Below are 19,532 nucleotides of genomic sequence, written 5' to 3'. Positions count from 1 at the left end.
ATTTGGTACCAAACCCGGGAAAAACCCTAAACGAGCTCTTAAAAAATCGATATAAGCAGGGTCATAGGAATCCTGAGATTCCCCTCCCTCGGCTTTGGAGGAGAAGCTTCTTCTATGGCTATGGCCAAAAGGAGAAATAGTCCTGTTCACTATATTCCTCCTAGAACCCAAGGCATTTCATCGGAATACATCCTGTCTTTTCACCTTTGTAGTCCTATGCATAGTAAGTACTATAGCCCCAATCATAGCTACTAATAAAGTCAGACTAGAAACCAAAAACCAGACGGAATAGTAGGTATAAAGCAAATTGCCCAATGTTTCCAAATTAGTCCAACTTCGTACCTTTCCGCCATAAACCGTATATCTCAGAGAGGTCATATTTCTGTGGGTTGGTAGTAATGGAATGGTTCCATTATCTAAAATGATGAACATTTCCCACCAAAAGATCAGTCCAATAATACCACTCACTAGTAAATAGCGCAATACTTCTTCGTGAATCTCCGCTATTTGAATATTGAACATCATAACCATGAATAGGAATGAAACGGCAATAGCTCCTATATGAACTACTGGGGAGATCATAGCGGAGAAGTCGAGACCTAACAAAATAAGTAAACCAGAAGTGTCGCAAAAGACTAGGATGGGAAACAAAACAGAATGTACCGCATTTTTAGCACGTACAACCATCAAACCAGAGACCAAAGCAGGGCTCGACAAAACAGAAAGTATCATGGTACGTCGTCCTCCCTTGAAATGGAACTTGAATGCTGGAGCAAGAAGACGCATTCAAGTCGATCTATTACAACCAGCGCGGTTGTTCATATTTCATTTTCTTCTTCCAAGCCGACGCTCTTCTTATAAAAGAAAGCACTCACTGAATTTCGTCTTTCTCTCGGCACCAAGAATTTTTGACGTGTCTGGGTCGATCAGAGGTTCGGCTTGCTTCTCCCCCACCCTCGCCTATGAAATGGATAACCCTTGCTGCCATAGCAGCAAGATTTTAAGGGCTTCTGTTGAAGCGGAATAGGAGGAAGCCATGCATTCTTTCAAGAATCTCCAACCCCCCCCCCTTTACCTTCTCTTTCTATTCTATAAAAAGGCGAACATCTAATCTAGGCCCGGTCGCCTTTCTATGAAGGCGAGCAGCCCAGCCCCCTTGTTGAAATTTGGATATTAAGGAAGCCGTATTTCGCAATAGCAGCTCCGAGAAGCTGGGCTTAGGGTGCGCCTCCTGCGGTCGTTTCAGTGACTCAATTGGCTGGCTTCCCTCAGCTCAGACTGGTGTCGCCACCTCTCCTAGGACCGGAATGATTATCCCCGCCCGATGGGTCTACATTCATCCCTGAATGTCGTCGGGTACTCTTCACTTCCCCGCCATTCTTGTAACTGTCACCTGTAATCCGCGTAGGTGTGTCCGCACCCCCTAGAGTGGACGAGAAAGAAAGGATTTTTTTCTCGGAGCAACCCCCCTGGTTCCATACCCAGGAGTTCACTTTCCCGTATGAGCATTCGGTACATATATAAGTCAGTGGAAGAGTCAAAGGGTCACCACTACTGAGGATCTCCCCCTTATCTTAGAAGGGTCGTCTGAGGGTTCGCCGCGGTTCATTGTTGTGCTTACACACTAGGCTACCCTTCTCCGAAAGCTCCGTGGGACCACCTATCACTAGTCTTCGGCCGGAGGGGTTTATTGCATAAAAAGGGCGGGACGCGGGCTCCTGCAGAGGAAATCCCAACGAATGTCAGATGCAAAGCCCCGCACCTCATTAAGATCATATTGGCATACTCTCCTAAAAAAAGAGCAGACCACATTGCAGACGGGAGTGAGGTACAACAAGGCCATTTCCGTCCACCTTCTCACGGAGCCGTACGTGGACGTTACCGCTCATACAACTCCTAGCCAGCAAGCAGTTAGCTTTCCTCTAGAAGTCATGGAAGTGTGGATAAATCGACAGAAGGTTTTTATTTCTTAAAAAATCGCCCTAACGGTCCTAAATATGGACGGAGAGCGGTCTCGAGTTTTTGGGGTCCTCGAGATCGCATTTTAGGTCAAGTAGAGACGCTAGGGAGTCTGTGGGCTTCCCTTGGCATTTCAAGATGGCCTCTGTCGTCTTTTCGAGAGCCTCCCGTTTGCCCGTCAAGGGGCATTTGACATCCAGAGACAAAAGCAGTCCCACACGAAACTGGGAATTTTCCCTAATGGACGTAACCAGCTCTACTTTCGTGGTCTCAAAAGGAGAAGCCCCGAACGCTTGCAGTTGCTTTTTTCTCTTTATTCCTTCTAAGCGAGCCTCTAAAGACTCTACTCCTACTTTAAACTTAGAGTCCGATTCTTCCAATTCTTCCAAAGACAAAGTAGAACTTCGTTTTGAGGAGTTTGCTCCCTGTTCGCCGCCGTCCAGCCGGCGGCTACTCTGGGATGGATCGAGGTTTAGGCCAGGGGGCTTGCTCCTTTCTTCTGGAGCTAAGGAAGGACCTGCGGGTGGCGTTTCCGGTAAAGGGGGAATCTCAAGGAGGGTCTCCAGACCTTCGAAGTGCCCCACCACCAGGGTTGGCGTTGTGCCGACGACCCCCCTCTGGCTCCGGGCTAGAGGTAATTTCGATGATCTCCCCGGCCCTTTGTTCCTCGTCACCATCGCAATAACAATAAGGAGACGCGGTGACGTCGTCATCTAGAAGGAGAAAGAAAACCCCAAAGGTACCGAATGGAATTCTACTTGTCGGGCTTGGATTCGTTTCGTTTATCAAAAATCGAAATAATAAATAACAACCCATAAATAAAAGAGAAATTACGATAACAAATCTAAACTGAAGGCAATCGCTTATTAGAATAAACCAGTCTCCTTTTAAAAGGAACTAGCCAATTCACTTCGAAAAACTACGTTCTAACTTGAGCAGAAAAATTGGTGGCATTTGACATCTAAAGTTTCACCACCCCTACTACTGCCCGAAATCCTGCTTTGGTGAGCTTTCCCCAAGGTGACACCGAAGGTCTACCTCCTTTCGTGCGCCCCTCACCTCCTCCATGAGGATGATCCACTGGATTCATTACAACATCATGAACAATGGGGCATCTGCCTAAGCACCGGCACCCCCACCACGCTTACGGCTCTATACCTACTAGACCTGTATTCGGTAAAGCTTTCTTTCTATATGCTAATTCTCATGCAGTTCATATTGTCGATATGAGTATAATTGCCTCGAGAAATAGATAAGAATTCCTTCCTTTACCGGTAAATGAATAGGAATCAGGTTAATAAAACCGGAACTTTTCCGCCTTCCTCTCGAACTGAGCTATTTCTCTGGAAATATACAGTTTCACATCATTACAGGAAATCCTATACCTGTGTATTACCACCCGGTATGGAGCCACCGTCGTTTTCGGCGTAGCATGAAGACCTTCCCACGGTCTTCGAGTCGTTCTTGACTGGCTAGCAAGCACCAGTGGAATTTAGCCGCCTTGTGGTCGGGACACCGCCTTCTTCTCTAGAATCACGCAAGTGGTACCGCTCCCCACGGTAAGGAGAAAGACCTTAAGGCATAAACGTAGAGCTAGCCTGAGTCCAGAAGATAGTATTTTCTCAGTGACGATAGTGGCCATTTTCCGGTTCAGTGGTTGTATCCAGAAAGATTCTAGAGTCATTTGCCGTACCCTCCCAACCAACCATCACATATGTGAAACTCATGTGAAAATAAAAAGCACACAAACTCTTCTGTGTTGGGGAAACTCATTTTCCATGATAACGTATTTGGTTTGCTGTTGGAACTCGGGCAGAAATGTGTGTCCCGGCTCCAACGCTATTCTAGAAATGCAAAAAATAGAATAATAGATGAATTAGAAAACTCAACTGTTCTTTGTGATTCGGTACCGCTTGAACTAACTGGCCCAATTCTTGGTAGGTACTTATTAGGGGGAGGGCCAACCACCGAATGAACAACGATCTCCCGGTCCCACTTGATTCCTGGGGAATTTAGGGAACCCTGCAGACTTGACTCTTTTAAGAGGAAGAAATTCGAAGTGAAATATCTAGAATATGCTTTACACTCCATTTTCACACAGGTATGCCCCCCCTACCTTTCTGTAGATTGATGCACTAATAAGACTCCAAATCCTTGGTTTGAGCATCCCTTTCTTTTGTAACCTCTCTTAGGAACTTCAAACAGAACAAGGCTAGGATCCTAATCTCTATTCCTTCCTCCTTGGCGTCAGATAACTCCAATAAAGCATGACCGAAGTAGATATAAAACGTGTCGAAGACCAATAGACTCTTTTTTTATAGAGCTTATCATTGTCATTGATTGACCAGCATGACTTATGGATTGCATTTTATACTGTGCTATTTGAATAGCGAGATTCTTGAAAGGCGGAGGAAATAGACTTTCTTGCTCTTGCATCATTCTTGCTAGGGGCATCTAAGGAACTAATCAAAGGTTACGAAAGAGAAGGCTTGAAAAGGAGCTTACTTTTCCCGCTAATGCTACTTCCGCTATCTCGTAAGGAGGATACGACTCATAAACCTCCCTTGGTATTTGGGTAGGGAGAAAGATAATTAATTAGACTGAGTGAGGAATGTATACAACTACTGCTCAAAAGGCAATAAGAAGCACGCGCTCCTACTAGACATGGAAGGAGTAAACCTAAAATATGCTTTCTTCCCTTATGTTGAATCGACTTCCTTGTCTCTTTCTAGAAAGTCAGCAGCTGGCCCAAGGTGACCTACTGGGAAATGAAAAAATAATTGGTTCAATCGAGTACTTATAAGCCGAACGGAGTTCTCTTTCATATTGTTATGTTTACCTGGAATGCCATAAGCCTACTCTCAAGGAACAACTCGAATCACTGACGCGGGACATGCTTTCGCACGGGGAGTTGGATAAATTACCCTCTTGTGGGTATGGCGATAGATAGCAATAGCAACGGATTGATTATGATTATGATTAAGTAGACTGACTGTTGGATGAGCTCCAAAAGGTGGTGAGCCTGATGAGTCAACCAAAGGGAGTGGGCCCTTTAAACCCCTAGGGCGTAAGCATTTCTGCCTATCCAAAATAAGAGGTCAAGTCAATCTTGAATGCGGTTAGTACCTATTAGTATTAGATACAGAATCCTATTTGCTTTGAGCGCCCCTATCCTATATTCTCTCTATCTATAGATGGAGAAAGACATGCTCGATATGAATTGGGACAAAGAAGAAAGTCAAAAGCAGGAGGTAGGTCTGTGGTTTCAAGTTGAGTAGTGAGTTGTTCCTTGAGGGGAGTCGGCAGAAACCTTTACTCATTTGATTTCCTCCCAAAAGAAGGAGGGGTTTTCCTGTGGTAGGCGCCAAGAAAGATACCATGAAATTAGGCACCAGGTACTATCCATCACACTTAGAGTTGGTATTTATTGTTTGATTCGAATCCCTGCTTACCAAATAGTTGTCATAACAGATTTGAATGACGATATCCAATTATGAAATGGCTAGAGGAGGCACAGAAATAAGACAGAACTGATGGTAAGGTAAATCAAAGGTTTTCAATTACCTTATCATCGTCGTAACTTTCTTATCTATTTGTGTATGCTATTAGAAAGGGAAATTCGATACAACCAACGCGCAAAACCTTCCGTCTTTCCTATGAAAACAACTTCCGCCTAGATAGAATAGTTAGCCAACATGAATTCCTGCTTATTGTCCTTCCTACCCATAAGTGAGAGCAAGGCCGAAGTAGAGCATAGAGCTTAGAAGTAGGATCTGGTAATTGGTTCTGCTCATCAGATGCAAAAAAAGAGGTGTTTTTGGGGTAAGTCCCTGCCAAGCGGCTTTTGATGACGGCGTCGTCAACGTACACTTCTGCATTACGACCCAACTGAGACCTGAGGATGAGGCTCATTAGGCGCTTAAATGTGGCACCGGCATTTATCAAACTGAAGGGCATTCGCTTGTAGCAGAAGGAAGGGGCGATAAAACTAGTTTTTTCTTTGTCTTCCTCAGCCATATAGACTTGCTGATACCCAGAGTAGGCATCGAGGAAGCTCAACATCTCGCACCCTGCGGTGGAGTCGACCAGTTTAGTCCTTGTACTTCAGTGGAACCAAATTCCAGTATATGGATTGCAAACCTTTTCTGCTTTGGGTCTTAAGTGAATGAAAGGGTGGGTTAAAAAACCATGGCCAGCCCCCCTCAAGAAATCTCGCCCATAGGTTACTGATGGGATGCTAGCTGCCGGTATACAGGAAAAATGTGGTGTAGAGCACGAACAAGATGTGCTAACACATATCCCTTATATTTATTGGTTCTACAGAAGATGTGTGATAAAGAGCTGGCATTAAGTCATGCAACGCGCTCAGGCTTTATAAGAGGAAAGACTCTCGCCAGTATAGATTGAACGTACGGCGCTTGCTTACAAGACTGCTACTAAAAAAGGCTACCTCTTCAAACTGCTGAATGCCCTATTCCATTTATCTTTCCCTGAAAAAGCGTATACTTTTGTTCTATAAGCAAATAAAGCATACTTCTTTTGCGGATCAAGCAGTCTTCTACCTTGGTGGGTAGCGGAGAATCAAATCAATATCGGAGTATTGCTCTAGCTGCTGCTGAATTAACCTGGATTCAATCGTGACTCTCTGAACTAGGCTATACTTCTTCTTCCCCTCTGGACCTCAGAAATGGAAAAAAGTTACCGGTGCGTAATTGAAGATTCGGTGAAAACTAGTCGACCTTTCATCACAAATTGAAGCGGAGGCTGTTAGTTGAAAATCCATTTGCAGATCCTGTTGTTGAGGTAGAACCAGCTTCACCAATAGCATAGACTCTATCAGTCGACGAGATCAGTAGGTACGAGGATAACAGAGACAGAGATAAAGGCTTCGTCAGCAGAGACGAGAGCGGGGCCCTTTTGAAAATCAGAAATAAAAGGGGTGATCAACGAATTGACCAGGTGTAAGCAGAGGGAACTGGAGCAGAGCAATATGTAGCATACTTTTCTGTTCGAGACCCGTATCTAGACCCTTGTGATCGATAGCCGGACCCATGCTGACGGCACCGAAATCATGCCCCTCCCGCGGAACTAGTACCACCAATAGATAGGCCCGTCCCTTCTTGGGCAACCCTGAAAGTATCTTCTTGTACGGACTGAAACAAGACAAACTACCCGCGGGACCCACTTAAGATCTCTTTCTTTAGTTTTCTGCTTTATTCCTTTCTTAGAAAAAAGTAGCTTCCTTTATTAGTAGCTGATACGTCTCCGTCGTATCTATAATTTTTGATTGTTCCATGCCAATATTATTCAACTTTCATATACTTTTGGCAACTTTTTATATTATTTTTGGGACTAACATATTGATCCAGTGCCCAGTGCCAGTTCATGTTTGTTGCATGTTTTATGTTTCGCAGAATATCCATATCAAACAGAATCCAAATGGGATAAAAATGGACGGAGCTTATTTTTGGAATATTTGGAAAATTCCGGAAGAAAAATCCACGCGAGACGGTGCCCGAGGTGGCCACGAGGCAGGGGGCGCCCCTGCCCCCCTGGGCGCACCCCTGACCCTTGTGGGCCACCCGTAAGGCGGTTGATGCCCTTCTTCGGCCGCAAGAAAGCTATTTTTTGGTAAAAAATCACGGCGAAGGTTTCAGTCCAATCGGAGTTACGAATCTCCATATATATACAAAACGGTGAAAGGGCACCAGACGAGAACGCAGAAACAGAGAGAAACAGAGAGACAGACCCAATCTCGGAGGGGCTCTCGCCCCTCCCATGCCATGGAGGCCAAGGACCAGAGGGGAAACCCTTCTCCCATCTAGGGAGGAGATCAAGGAAGAAGAAGACGAAGGGCCCCCCTCTCCCCTTCTCTTCCGGTGGCGCCGGAACGCCGCCGTGGCCATCATCATCACCGCAATCTTCACCAACAACTTCACCGCCATCATCACCAACTCTTCCCCCCTCTATGCAGCGGTGTAACCTCTCTCTTACCCGCTGTAATCTCTACTTAAACATGGTGCTCAATGCTATATATTATTTCCCAATGATGTATGGCTATCCTATGATGTTTGAGTAGATCCGTTTTGTCCTATGGGCTATTTGATGATCAAGATTGGTTTGGGTTGCATGTCTTATTATTGGTGCTGTCCTATGGTGCTCTCCGTGTTGCGCAAGCGTGAGGGATTCCAGCTGTAGGGTTTGCAATATGTTCATGATTTGCTTATGGTGGGTGGCGTGAGTGACAGAAGCACAGACCCGAGTAAGTAGGTTGTTTGCGTATGGGATAAAGAGGACTTGATACTTTAATGCTATGGTTGGGTTTTACCTTAATGATCTTTAGTAGTTGCGGATGCTTGCTAGAATTCCAATCATAAGTGCATATGATCCAAGTAGAGAAAGTATGTTAGCTTATGCCTCTCCCTCAAATAAAATTGCAATAATGATTACCGGTCTAGTTATCGATTGCCTAGGGACAAATAACTTTCTTGTGACAAAAAGCTCTTTACTAAAACTAATTTAGTTGTGTCTTTTTCTAAACAGCCCCTAGCTTTTATTTACGTGCTTTTTATTTTCTTGCAAACCTATCCAACAACACCTACAAAGTACTTCTAGTTTCATACTTGTTCCGGTAAAGCGAACGTCGAGTGTGCGTAGAGTTTTATCGGTGGTCGGTAGAACTTGAGGGAATATTTGTTCTACCTTTAGCTCCTCGTTGGGTTCGACACTCTTACTTATCGAAAGAGGCTACAATTTATCCCCTATACTTGTGGGTTATCAAGACCTTTTTCTGGCGCCGTTGTCGGGGAGTCATAGCGTGGGGTGAATATTCTCGTGTGTGCTTGTTTGCTTTATCACTAAGTAATTTTTATTTGCTGTTCTTAGTTGTTTCCTATCTTTAGTTATGGGTAGGAAACGCAAAATACTAAAAAAATAGTTGTACCTACTGAACCAATGGTTGAAGAACCACTCAAAATCTATCACACTCCTGAAGCTTATTACTTGGATCATCTTCGATCCCTATGTGCTCGTGCTGAAACCCCAACTAGCTTAGTTGAAGGAAAATCTTTAGATGAGCATGCTTGTTATGTGCGACACCGAATATCTGAAAAAGGTAAAATTCTATTGGGTCAAATTCATCGTTTGCAATGCTATGCTTGGAATTTATGTTATATGTATGATGTTACTTGTTGTTCTGAAAACCCTAAGAAACACCTCCCCTACCAATGTGAGTTTATTGATAATGGAATCCTATCTTCGTATGCTAAGGGTGTTTATAGTTACTATGATATTCAACAAATTGAAGAATTTGTTGCTTTTAAGGGTGCTTATGAAATTGCTTCTTTGATTGAAACGTATGGTGCTACTCTTTACAAATCTGAAAATTTTGCCATACTTAAATATTGCTATGATAATTATGCTTCTAATGCTTATGTTGAACCATATATTGAGGATTACCCCGCTGTCCAAGAAGAGACTAATATTTTGTAGGAGTCTATGGAAGAAGAAGTTGATGAAACTATGAGCTCATTGGATGAAAAAGATGAGGAGAAGAGCAAAGAACAAAAGGAGGAAGAGCGGATTAGCTACCCGTGCCCACCTTCTAATGAGAGTAACTCTTCAACTCATACATTGTTTAATTTCCCTTCGTTCTTACCGAAGGATGATTGCTATGATGATTGTTATGATCCCCTTGATTCTCTTGAAATATCCCTTTTTGATGATGCTTGCTATGCTTGTGGCCAAGATGCCAATACGAGTTATGCTTATGGAGATGAACTTGCTATAGTTCCTTATGTTAAACATGAAATTGTTGCTATTGCACCCACGCATGATAGTCCTATTATCTTTTTGAATTCTCCAAACTACACTATATCGGAGAAGTTTGTGCTTATTAAGGATTATATTGATGGGTTGCCTTTTACCGTTGCACGTGATGATTTTGATAGATATAATATGCATGTGCTTGCTGCTCCTACTTGCAATTATTATGAGAGAGGAACTATATCTCCACCTCTCTATGTTTCCAACATGGTAAAATTGCAAGAAACTGTTTACACTATGCATTGGCCTTTACTATGTGTGCATGAATTGTTCTTTTATGACATGCCGATGCATAGGAAGAGAGTTAGACTTCTTCATTACATGATATATGTTACTTTGTGCTCACTACTAAATTACAAATCATTGCTAATTAAAATTGGCTTTGATATACCTAGGGATCCGGGTGGATCCATTACTTGAGCACAATATGCCTAGCTTAATGGCTTTAAAGAAAGCACTGCCAGGGAGACAACCCGGAAGTTTTAGAGAGTCATTTATTTCTGTTGAGTGCTTTCATTTAGTTTAAAAACAACAAAAATAAAGAGGGGAACCCAAAACTTTTCAAAAAGGAAAGTGAAAGTGAGAAAGACAAGCATTGTTGAAGTGGGAGAGCTCCTTGAACTTTGTTCATGCTCACGGAAACTTTGTGAATCTTGTTTACAGAAACTTTTCAACAAAAATAATTATCCCCTTGTACAATTCCATTGTATTATAAAAATAATGTGCCAAGGTTTTCCTTTAGGATGTTTACAATACTTGTTGGTTTGTACGGTGCAGGACAGAAACTTTGGCTGTAGTGCGAGATTTTTAATTGTTTACTGGAACGTCAAATGCTTCTGATTCTTTTTGCACTGTCTTTCTATATAAATTGTTTATTTTTCCTAATATTGGAAGAATTTTGCAAGTATCAGAAGTATGGTGAATGTTCAGATTATTACAGACTGTTCTGTTTTAGACAGATTCTGTTTTTGATGCATAGTTTGCTTGTTTTGATGAAACTATCAATTTATATAAGTGGATTAAGGCATGAAAAAGTTATATTACAGTAGAAACAATGAAAAAACAAAATATGAATTGGTTTGCAACAGTACTTATAGTAGTGATTTGCTTTATTATACTAACGGATCTTACCGAGTTTTCTGTTGAAGTTTTGTGTGGATGAAGTGTTCGATGATCAGAAGGTCTCGATGTAAGAAGAAGAAAGAGAGGCAAGAGCTCAAGCTTGGGGATGCCCGAGGCACCCCAAGTAAATATTCAAGGAGACTCAAGCGTCTAAGCTTGGGGATGCCCCGGAAGGCATCCCGTCTTTCTTCAACAAGTATCGGTATGTTTTCGGATTCGTTTCGTTCATGTGATATGTGCAAATCTTGGAGCGTCTTTTGCATTTAGTTTTCACTTTTCTTTTATGCACCATGCTGGTATGAGATAGTCCTTGGTTGATTTATAGAATGCTCTTTTGCTTCACTTATATTTGTAAGAGCGTGGGCATATCTTTTGTAGAAAGAATTAAACTCTCGTTCTTCACTTATATCTATTTAGAGAGATGACAGGAACTGGTCATTCACATGGTTAGTCATAAAATCCTACATAAACTTGTAGATCGCTGAATATGATATGTTTGATTCCTTGCAATAGTTTTACAATATAAAGATGGTGATATTAGAGTCATGCTAGTGGGTAGTTGTGGATTAGTAGAAATACTTGTGTTGAGGTTTGTGATTCCCGTAGCATGCACGTATGGTGAACCGTTATGTGATGAAGTCGGAGCATGATTTATTTATTGATTGTCTTCCTTATGAGTGGCGGTCGGGGACGAGCGATGGTCTTTTCCTACCAATCTATCCCCCTAGGAGCATGCGCGTAGTACTTTGTTTCAATAACTAATAGATTTTTGCAATAAGTATGTGAGTTCTTTATGACTAATGTTGAGTCCATGGATTATACGCACTCTCACTCTTCCACCATTGCTATCCTCTCTAGTACCGCGCAACTTTCGCCGGTACCATAAACCCACCATATACCTTCCTCAAAACAGCCACCATACCTACCTATCATGTCATTTCCATAGCCATTCCGAGATATATTGCCATGCAACTTCCATCATCATCATATACATGACTTGAGCATTCATTGTCATATTGCTTTGCATGATCGTAAGATAGCTAGCATGATGTTTTCATGGCTTGTCCGTTTTTTGATGTCATTGCTACGCTAGATCATTGCACATCCCGATACACCGCCGGAGGCATTCATATAGAGTCATATCTTTGTTCTAGATATCGAGTTGTAATATTGAGTTGTAAGTAAATAAAAGTATGATGATCATCATTATTAGAGCATTGCCCCGGTGAGGAAAGGATGATGGAGACTATGATTCCCCACAAGTCGGGATGAGACTCCGGACTTTACAAAAAAATAAAAGAGGCCAAAGAAGGCCAAATAAAAAAAAAGAGGCCAAAGAAGCCCACCAAAAAATAAAAAAAAAATGAGAGAAAAAGAGAGAAGGGGCAATGTTACTATCCTTTTACCACACTTGTGCTTCAGAGTAGCACCATGTTCTTCATAGAGAGAGTATCCTATGCTTTCACTTTCATATACTAGTGGGAATTTTCATTATAGAACTTGGCTTGTATATTCCGATGATGGGCTTCCTCAAACGCATGAGGTCTTCATGAGCAAGCAAGTTGGATGCACACCCACTTAGTTTCAGTTTGAGCTTTCATACACTTATAGCTCTAGTGCATCTGTTGCATGGCAATCCCTATTCCTCACATTGACATCAATTGATGGGCATCTCCATAGCCCGTTGATTAGCCGCATCGATGTGAGACTTTCTCCTTTTTTGTCTTCTCCACATAACCCCCATCATCATATTCTATTCCGCCTATAGTGCTATGTCCATGGCTCACGCTCATGTATTGCGTGAAATTTGAAAAGGTTTGAGAAACGTCAAAAGTATGAAACAATTCCTTGGCTTGTCATCGGGGTTGTGCATGATGTGGATATTTTGTGTGGTGAAGATGGAGCATAGCCAGACTATATGATTTTGTAGGGATAACCTTCTTTGGCCTTGTTATTTTGAAAAGACATGATTGCTTTATTAGTAGGCTTGAAGTATTATTGTTTTTATGTCAAATGATAGACTATTGCTTTGAATCACTCGTATCTTAATATTCATGCCATGATTAGACATATGATCAAGATTATGCTAGGTAGCATTCGACATCAAAAATTATTATTTTTATCATTTACCTACTCGAGGACGAGCAGGAATTAAGCTTGGGGATGCTGATACGTCTCCGTCGTATCTATAATTTTTGATTGTTCCATGCCAATATCATTCAACTTTCATATACTTTTGGCAACTTTTTATATTATTTTTGGGACTAACATATTGATCCAGTGCCCAGTGCCAGTTCCTGTTTGTTGCATGTTTTATGTTTCGCACAATATCCATATCAAACAGAATCCAAACGGGATAAAAACGGACGGAGCTTATTTTTGGAATATTTGGAAAATTCCGGAAGAAAAATCCACGCGAGACAGTGCCCGAGGTGGCCACGAGGCAGGGGCGCCCCTGCCCCCCTGGGCGCGCCCCTGACCCTCCTGGGCCACCCATAAGGCGGTTGATGCCCTTCTTCGGCCGCGAGAAAGCTAATTTTTGGTAAAAAAATCACGGCGAAGGTTTCAGTCCAATCGGAGTTACGGATCTCCATATATATACGGAACGGTGAAAGGGCACCAGACGAGAACGCAGAAACAGAGAGACAGATCCAATCTCGGAGGGGCTCTCGCCCCTCCCACGCCATGGAGGCCAAGGACCAGAGGGGAAACCCTTCTCCCATCTAGGGAGGAGGTCAAGGAAGAAGAAGACGAAGGGGCCCCCTCTCCCCTTCTCTTCTGGTGGCGCCGGAACGCCGCCGTGGACATCATCATCACCGCAATCTTCACCAACAACTTCACTGCCATCATCACCAACTCTTCCCCCCTCTATGCAGCGGTGTAACCTCTCTCTTACCCGCTGTAATCTCTACTTAAACATGGTGCTCAATCTATATATTATTTCCCAATGATGTATGGCTATCCTATGATGTTTGAGTAGATCCGTTTTGTCCTATGGGCTATTTGATGATCAAGATTGGTTTGAGTTGCATGTCTTATTATTGGTGTTGTCCTATGGTGCTCTCCGTGTCGCGCGAGCGTGAGGGATTCCCGCTGTAGGGTTTGCAATATGTTCATGATTTGCTTATGGTGGGTGGCGTGAGTGACAGAAGCACAGACCCGAGTAAGTAGGTTGTTTGCGTATGGGATAAAGAGGACTTGATACTTTAATGCTATGGTTGGGTTTTACCTTAATGATCTTTAGTAGTTGCGGATGCTTGCTAGAATTCCAATCATAAGTGCATATGATCCAAGTAGAGAAAGTATGTTAGCTTATGCCTCTCCCTCAAATAAAATTGCAATAATGATTACCGGTCTAGTTATCGATTGCCTAGGGACAAATAACTTTCTCGTGACAAAAAGCTCTTTACTAAAACTAATTTAGTTGTGTCTTTATCTAAACAGTCCCTAGCTTTTATTTACGTGCTCTTTATTTTCTTGCAAACCTATCCACAACACCTACAAGGTACTTCTAGTTTCATACTTGTTTCCGGTAAAGTGAACGTCGAGTGTGCGTAGAGTTGTATCGGTGGTCGATAGAACTTGCGGGAATATTTGTTCTACCTTTAGCTCCTCGTTGGGTTCGACACTCTTACTTATTGAAAGAGGCTACCATTGATCCCCTATACTTGTGGGTTATCAGTAGCGCTAGTATCTTTTCATAATGATGACTTTTTTTTCCAGAGCTTCCTAGATTTTGAGAAGCTGGGGCATTGCCGGCTGGGGGGAAATTTGATCGAAACTAATAACAACTAGTCACGATTAGGGACAAAGCTCAGCTAGTATACGTAATGTGTTCAAGGCGCATTTCCTCCAACAACTAGACTAAAGAAAATAAGGGCGGAAGGATTTACTTAAACGTTCTTGCATGAGCGGCTTCTAAATGAGTGGTTGATGATTCACTTTCTGATTATTACCCGCTAGCTATTGAAGCGGCAGTGTGACGTCGGCCCACTGCGGAATGGGTGCCACTTAACTATGATTCGGTGAAGGTTCCACCTTCCTTCCACAGATATAGTTATAGTAGTTCCACTCGATGTGGATCGCGCCCATGCTTTCTCAGCTCCAGGATCATAAATAAGTCATCTGGTCTATGTTGTTGGAGTTCCGCATGACGCCTTAATCCCACCTCTGTGTCTAAGGAATAGCCTTTTCTTCTTTTCTTTATTGTTCGTGGGAACATGTAAGACTAGCAATGGAAATTTAGCTACAGTCGTCCCTTCCTCAAGCAAACAACGCAAGACTTAGTTAACGAAACAGGAACTCCATCCCTTCACACTAATTTCTGATACAGAAGTGGAATCGAAAAAATGCGGGAAAAATGCACATTCAATATTGAGAAAATGTTGCGTAACTGCCCTTGCCTCAAGGTCTTGAGAAACCAGAAACTAGTGTTCGATGGCCCAACAAATCCTATTGGTTTTCGCAGGGGATGTCATTTTTACAAGCTTTCGCATGCTGAGCGTGACTATGGATTTTATATAGTTATGGAATAACCTTCTTATTCGCGAGTTCTTCGGCCAAAGATTCTTGATATCGCTTTTTGGGCCCTTGATTCCGAAGTACCAGTACCGAAGGCAGACTTGAATGCATTAGGTTGGGAAGCGGCCTAGAAGGTGCTTAAAGATAGGTGACAGTTGTGAAAGTTTAGTCGACTTGTCGGCAGCAACTGACCTTTCTTTCATCAAAAGTAGGAATGAAAGCTGGCATGCAGATAAGGAAATCTCTTTTCTTCTCTTCTACTCGGCTACGGACCTTCTAAAAGGAGAAGCAATAAATACAAAAGTTCTAGGTTTGGATTTGAGTGAGATCCCGGATCGGTAGCTTCAGATATCCCCTCAGACTGGAATGAGAATTTCGATAGATTTCTTTGCTTTAAAGCATAGTTGCAGGTAGGTTATGCTCCTTTGCTTCATCCCTATAGTCTAAGGATTGCCAATCAAACAGTAGCAGTAGACTAGCCATATTCATGTTCTACAATCTCCTGTTTCCCCCTATTTAAAATGGTCAGCCTGCGCAGCAGAAAAAAGGCGCTCTAATCGTACTCGAGCCCTTAATCCCCCAATAGGGCTTACTTACCCAAGTCAATTCTTTCCTTCCTGTGCGAAAGCAAGGCCTCTTTCTCGACTTTACTTGAATGCCATTTACTGAGCTATCTTCTTTTTTCTTCTTCTGGCGAAAGCACATTTTATTATTTTACGGAAGCAAGACGAAAGGTCATTTCGCCAATCTGGGGAAGAACAGTGAAAGCAATCGATCGGAGAAGCCCCCCTAGTATTGAGAATGAAAAAGTGGATTCATTCCCCAGGCGTGTGTGTGTGCTTTCCACGGGCCTGATCTCGATTTCTTCTTAAGCTGTTATGTCCTCCGAAGTGAAGTGGATTGGTCGGAAGCTAGACTCCAACAGCATCGATACTCAAATAACCGGCTCTGATACATGGCTTAGAACCTTCAATCTTTAGCCATTATTCCCAGTTCAGGTGGTTAGGTACCAAAAGTTATAAATAGGCCCAATTTCTCCTTTTATACTAGATTTCCTTAACAAGGGCATCCAATTCTTGAAACAAATCACGCTCCCTTCTCTTTCCACTTTCACTTTCATGCCCAGTTCTTTTTCGACTTGGCAATCGTAGCAATTTATGTAAAGCCTCCTGATCCGGATAAACATGCTCGATACATTCTAGTGAACTACGAAGAGAAGCTAGAACGGTGGAAGCCTGAATCCAGTGAGTGCCCATTCTTAATAAACTTGGGAATAGTAGCTCCTATGGTTTCTAGAGCGAGTGAATGAAATGCTATCTTCTTATGAGCGGAGATAGAGCTATGTCACAATCAATAAGTGAGATGCTGTGGGCGCGGAATCTTCTGTCACAATAGAGGTCTTCTTTTCGAATTTAAGTGGGACTAGCTTCTTCCTCAATTGATATTACTGACAATCTAGCAATTCCATCCTTTAGAAGAAGATAAGTAAACCATTTCTTTGAATTGCATGATTGAGTGATGGATGTGGACAATCACAAGCCTACTTTGTTTATAGAAAAGAGCGTATAACCCCCGATCCCTACCTGTTGTAGAGAATCTATTGTCTAAACTCTTCTGTGCCATTTGCCGCCTAATACACTATTTTAGTATAATGTTGTTTGCTGGTGCATATCTCTTGATTGACTATTTATTGGTTATTAAGCATTAGTGAGCTGACCTATGTACAAGTTCTGAGTCAACCCCCAGATCTGTATCTCCTTGCCTTGTAATCTCTCATCATCTATTTATGTGCATGCTTTAGCGAAGTCTCCAGCCCCATAAATATTAGTTAATGCATGATGCGTAAATCAATAACTAAAACTAAAGTGCCGATCATCCCATGCTACCACAGGATTTTTCAACAACATGACATATTGAGAAAAATCTATGTTAGAGCCGCCATTTCTTTACGGTTACATTAGTGTGGATTGTTCTTCTGATTCTTATAGGCCTGGCACCCTAGCTTCGATAGATTTATTTGATTTTGCAAGCTATGGCACAGGAATGTGATATGGGTCGTATCCCGCACCTCCCTTGATTCCGTGTGAAATCCATCCTAAAAAGCACGAGTTGGATCGGCGTAAAGAACAAGACGAACGTGGTATTATCTCTATTAGGACGGTTATGAGGCTCTGCTCTTTTTTTTTCTTTATTCAATATCTATTCTTTGCTTCTTATATTCCGCTAATTGTTATCTTGAATGTATCTTTATGCTTAATAGATAACTGGTGATGCTAGAGCTGTCAAGAAGGCATTGTTTGCAGTATCAACCGTCATCTACAAATGCCCATCAAAAGAGACCATTTCTCTTGAAACTTCTGTCCCTCCAAGCATTGTACATCCTTCAGAGCTTCCTGTCTATCCTGCTAGTAACTTCTACTCAGTGTCAGATGCAGCTATACCTTGTGGAATGGACATCCAAATCTAGCTATCTTAGCAAAGGAAGTGGCATTCAAATCTACAGGTTTTTCTTCTTTAGCCTTTTCGCCCAGCGTTGTCATTATTGACACGTTTTTGCGATCCCTGTTTTTGAGATCCTCAATGACTACCACCAGAAAGGGAATGTGACCACCATTCTTATTTGAGAAAAGTGTCTCCACTATAGCACTAACGATCCTAGACAGCAGAGAAAGCTTGATTGGAGCTAAGAACTATTTCTAAAGGATCCCTTCCACTCTTGTGTGGAAAGATCTTTCTTCGTTCAATCCAGTCTGATTTAAAACGTGTTGTCTACTATTATAGGGGCTGTCATTAGGGTCACTCCTTCTTATGCCGGGAGATGGCAGTTATCTATATTTAGAAATAATAAAGAATATGGGTGTGATTGTCATCACAATGGAGTGATCGAGTAATCAGCCCTGTAGGTTCCTCTCTATTTAGATAGACCCCATCTACATGGCCATTCCCTTCTCCTGGTAGCAAAAACCCATTAGAGGTTTGATTCTCAAAAGAAAACAGACCAGACACTCGAAACTATTCCTACTCGCCAGGTGGCTTTATCAATTTGAGTTTAAAAATAGGAAAAAAAGGGTGTCAAAAGTAGAAGTATCATATCTTCTTAAGGAGCCCAACTCTAGCTAGAGAATAAGAGGATTAGGTTTTGGCAGGATGCGAGGTGCCAACTTATTAAGCACGAGAGTCGTAAGATCCTGGTTATAGAAGAAGAGTAGGCCAATCCCAATCTTAGGCTGCAACAAACAAGGAAATTCCTGTCATCAAATCGGCCTAATCCCCAAAAGGAAATCGCAATCCAAAATCCCTATATACGATATACGATAGATTCCGGGCACCTTGCTACATGACACTTGTCTCGCATTGCATTACTGACTGCTTCTTCTTCTGATTTCTTTGCTTTGATGATGCCCTTGTCCCAAAGAGAGTTCTTCAGCTGAAGAGTACTTTGGCACCCTAGAACACATCTCCCTCTGGATGAAGCCAACAGGTCTCAGACAAGAGTAGTATCTGTGGCTTCATCGAAAACTATCAGCCAAAATCTAAATAAAATGCATCATAGACCCAGCATCATCCTTCATTGGGAACTACAAAAGCAACATCCAACTTCAACCTGGCGGCCTCTGCAGACAAAACCTCCGATATATCAGAAAAGAAAACCTTTTTTTACAGTATGGGAATTTGGCCCAATAGTCCCTCCAATTTGAAGTGATCAAGCCACCACTGGTACCAGTAGAGAACAGGTACTACCACCACCTCCAGCTCTAGCTGAGCTCTCCAGTTCTTCTCCATCAGTGAGTTGCAATGGGAGCATCTCAACATCCTCTAGTAGAATCTGTGCAATCCAAGCCTTCTGGGACATCATCCACCCGCAACTGCTTTCTCTCTTGCAGCTCTTTCATAGCAATGGCCTTTATGTTTGGAGGCTAACCCAGGCATCCATCACTCTCCTCCCAAAGAAAAAAGATGCCAACACCGTCGAGCATTTCAGGCCAATCAGTATCATCTCGAGATTCATGAAAATCGTTTCAAAGAAGAGGAACAAACATTGTCTTTAACAACACTCATCCACTTATTGACATTGACACGTATCAATCGGCGTTTATCAAGGGTCG

The 19,532-nt window shown here is 42.4% G+C and overlaps 1 protein-coding gene and 1 pseudogene across 1 annotated transcript; one reads left to right on the top strand and one right to left on the bottom strand.

Moving 5' to 3' along the window:
* Positions 1-177: 177 nt before the first annotated feature.
* On the bottom strand, positions 178-1,270 carry LOC120963057 (NADH-ubiquinone oxidoreductase chain 6). Its single transcript, XM_040387366.3, has one exon. The coding sequence runs from the start codon at positions 784-786 to the stop codon at positions 178-180; it is 609 nt and encodes a 202-aa protein (XP_040243300.3). The 5' UTR covers positions 787-1,270.
* A 76-nt stretch (positions 1,271-1,346) lies between these two features.
* Positions 1,347-17,893, top strand: LOC141043064 (uncharacterized; annotated as a pseudogene).
* The last annotated feature ends 1,639 nt before the right edge of the window (positions 17,894-19,532 follow it).

This window comes from Aegilops tauschii, chromosome 3, assembly GCF_002575655.3.
Source record: "Aegilops tauschii subsp. strangulata cultivar AL8/78 chromosome 3, Aet v6.0, whole genome shotgun sequence".
Lineage (NCBI taxonomy): Eukaryota > Viridiplantae > Streptophyta > Magnoliopsida > Poales > Poaceae > Aegilops > Aegilops tauschii.
The sequence above is the reverse complement of the archived record's forward strand: the minus strand, read 5'-3'. Positions and strand labels throughout refer to the sequence as shown.

Coding starts and splice junctions, on each gene's coding strand:
- LOC120963057 (XM_040387366.3), bottom strand. CDS start 786: ATGCGTCTTCTTGCTCCAGCATTCAAGTTCCATTTCAAGGGAGGACGA.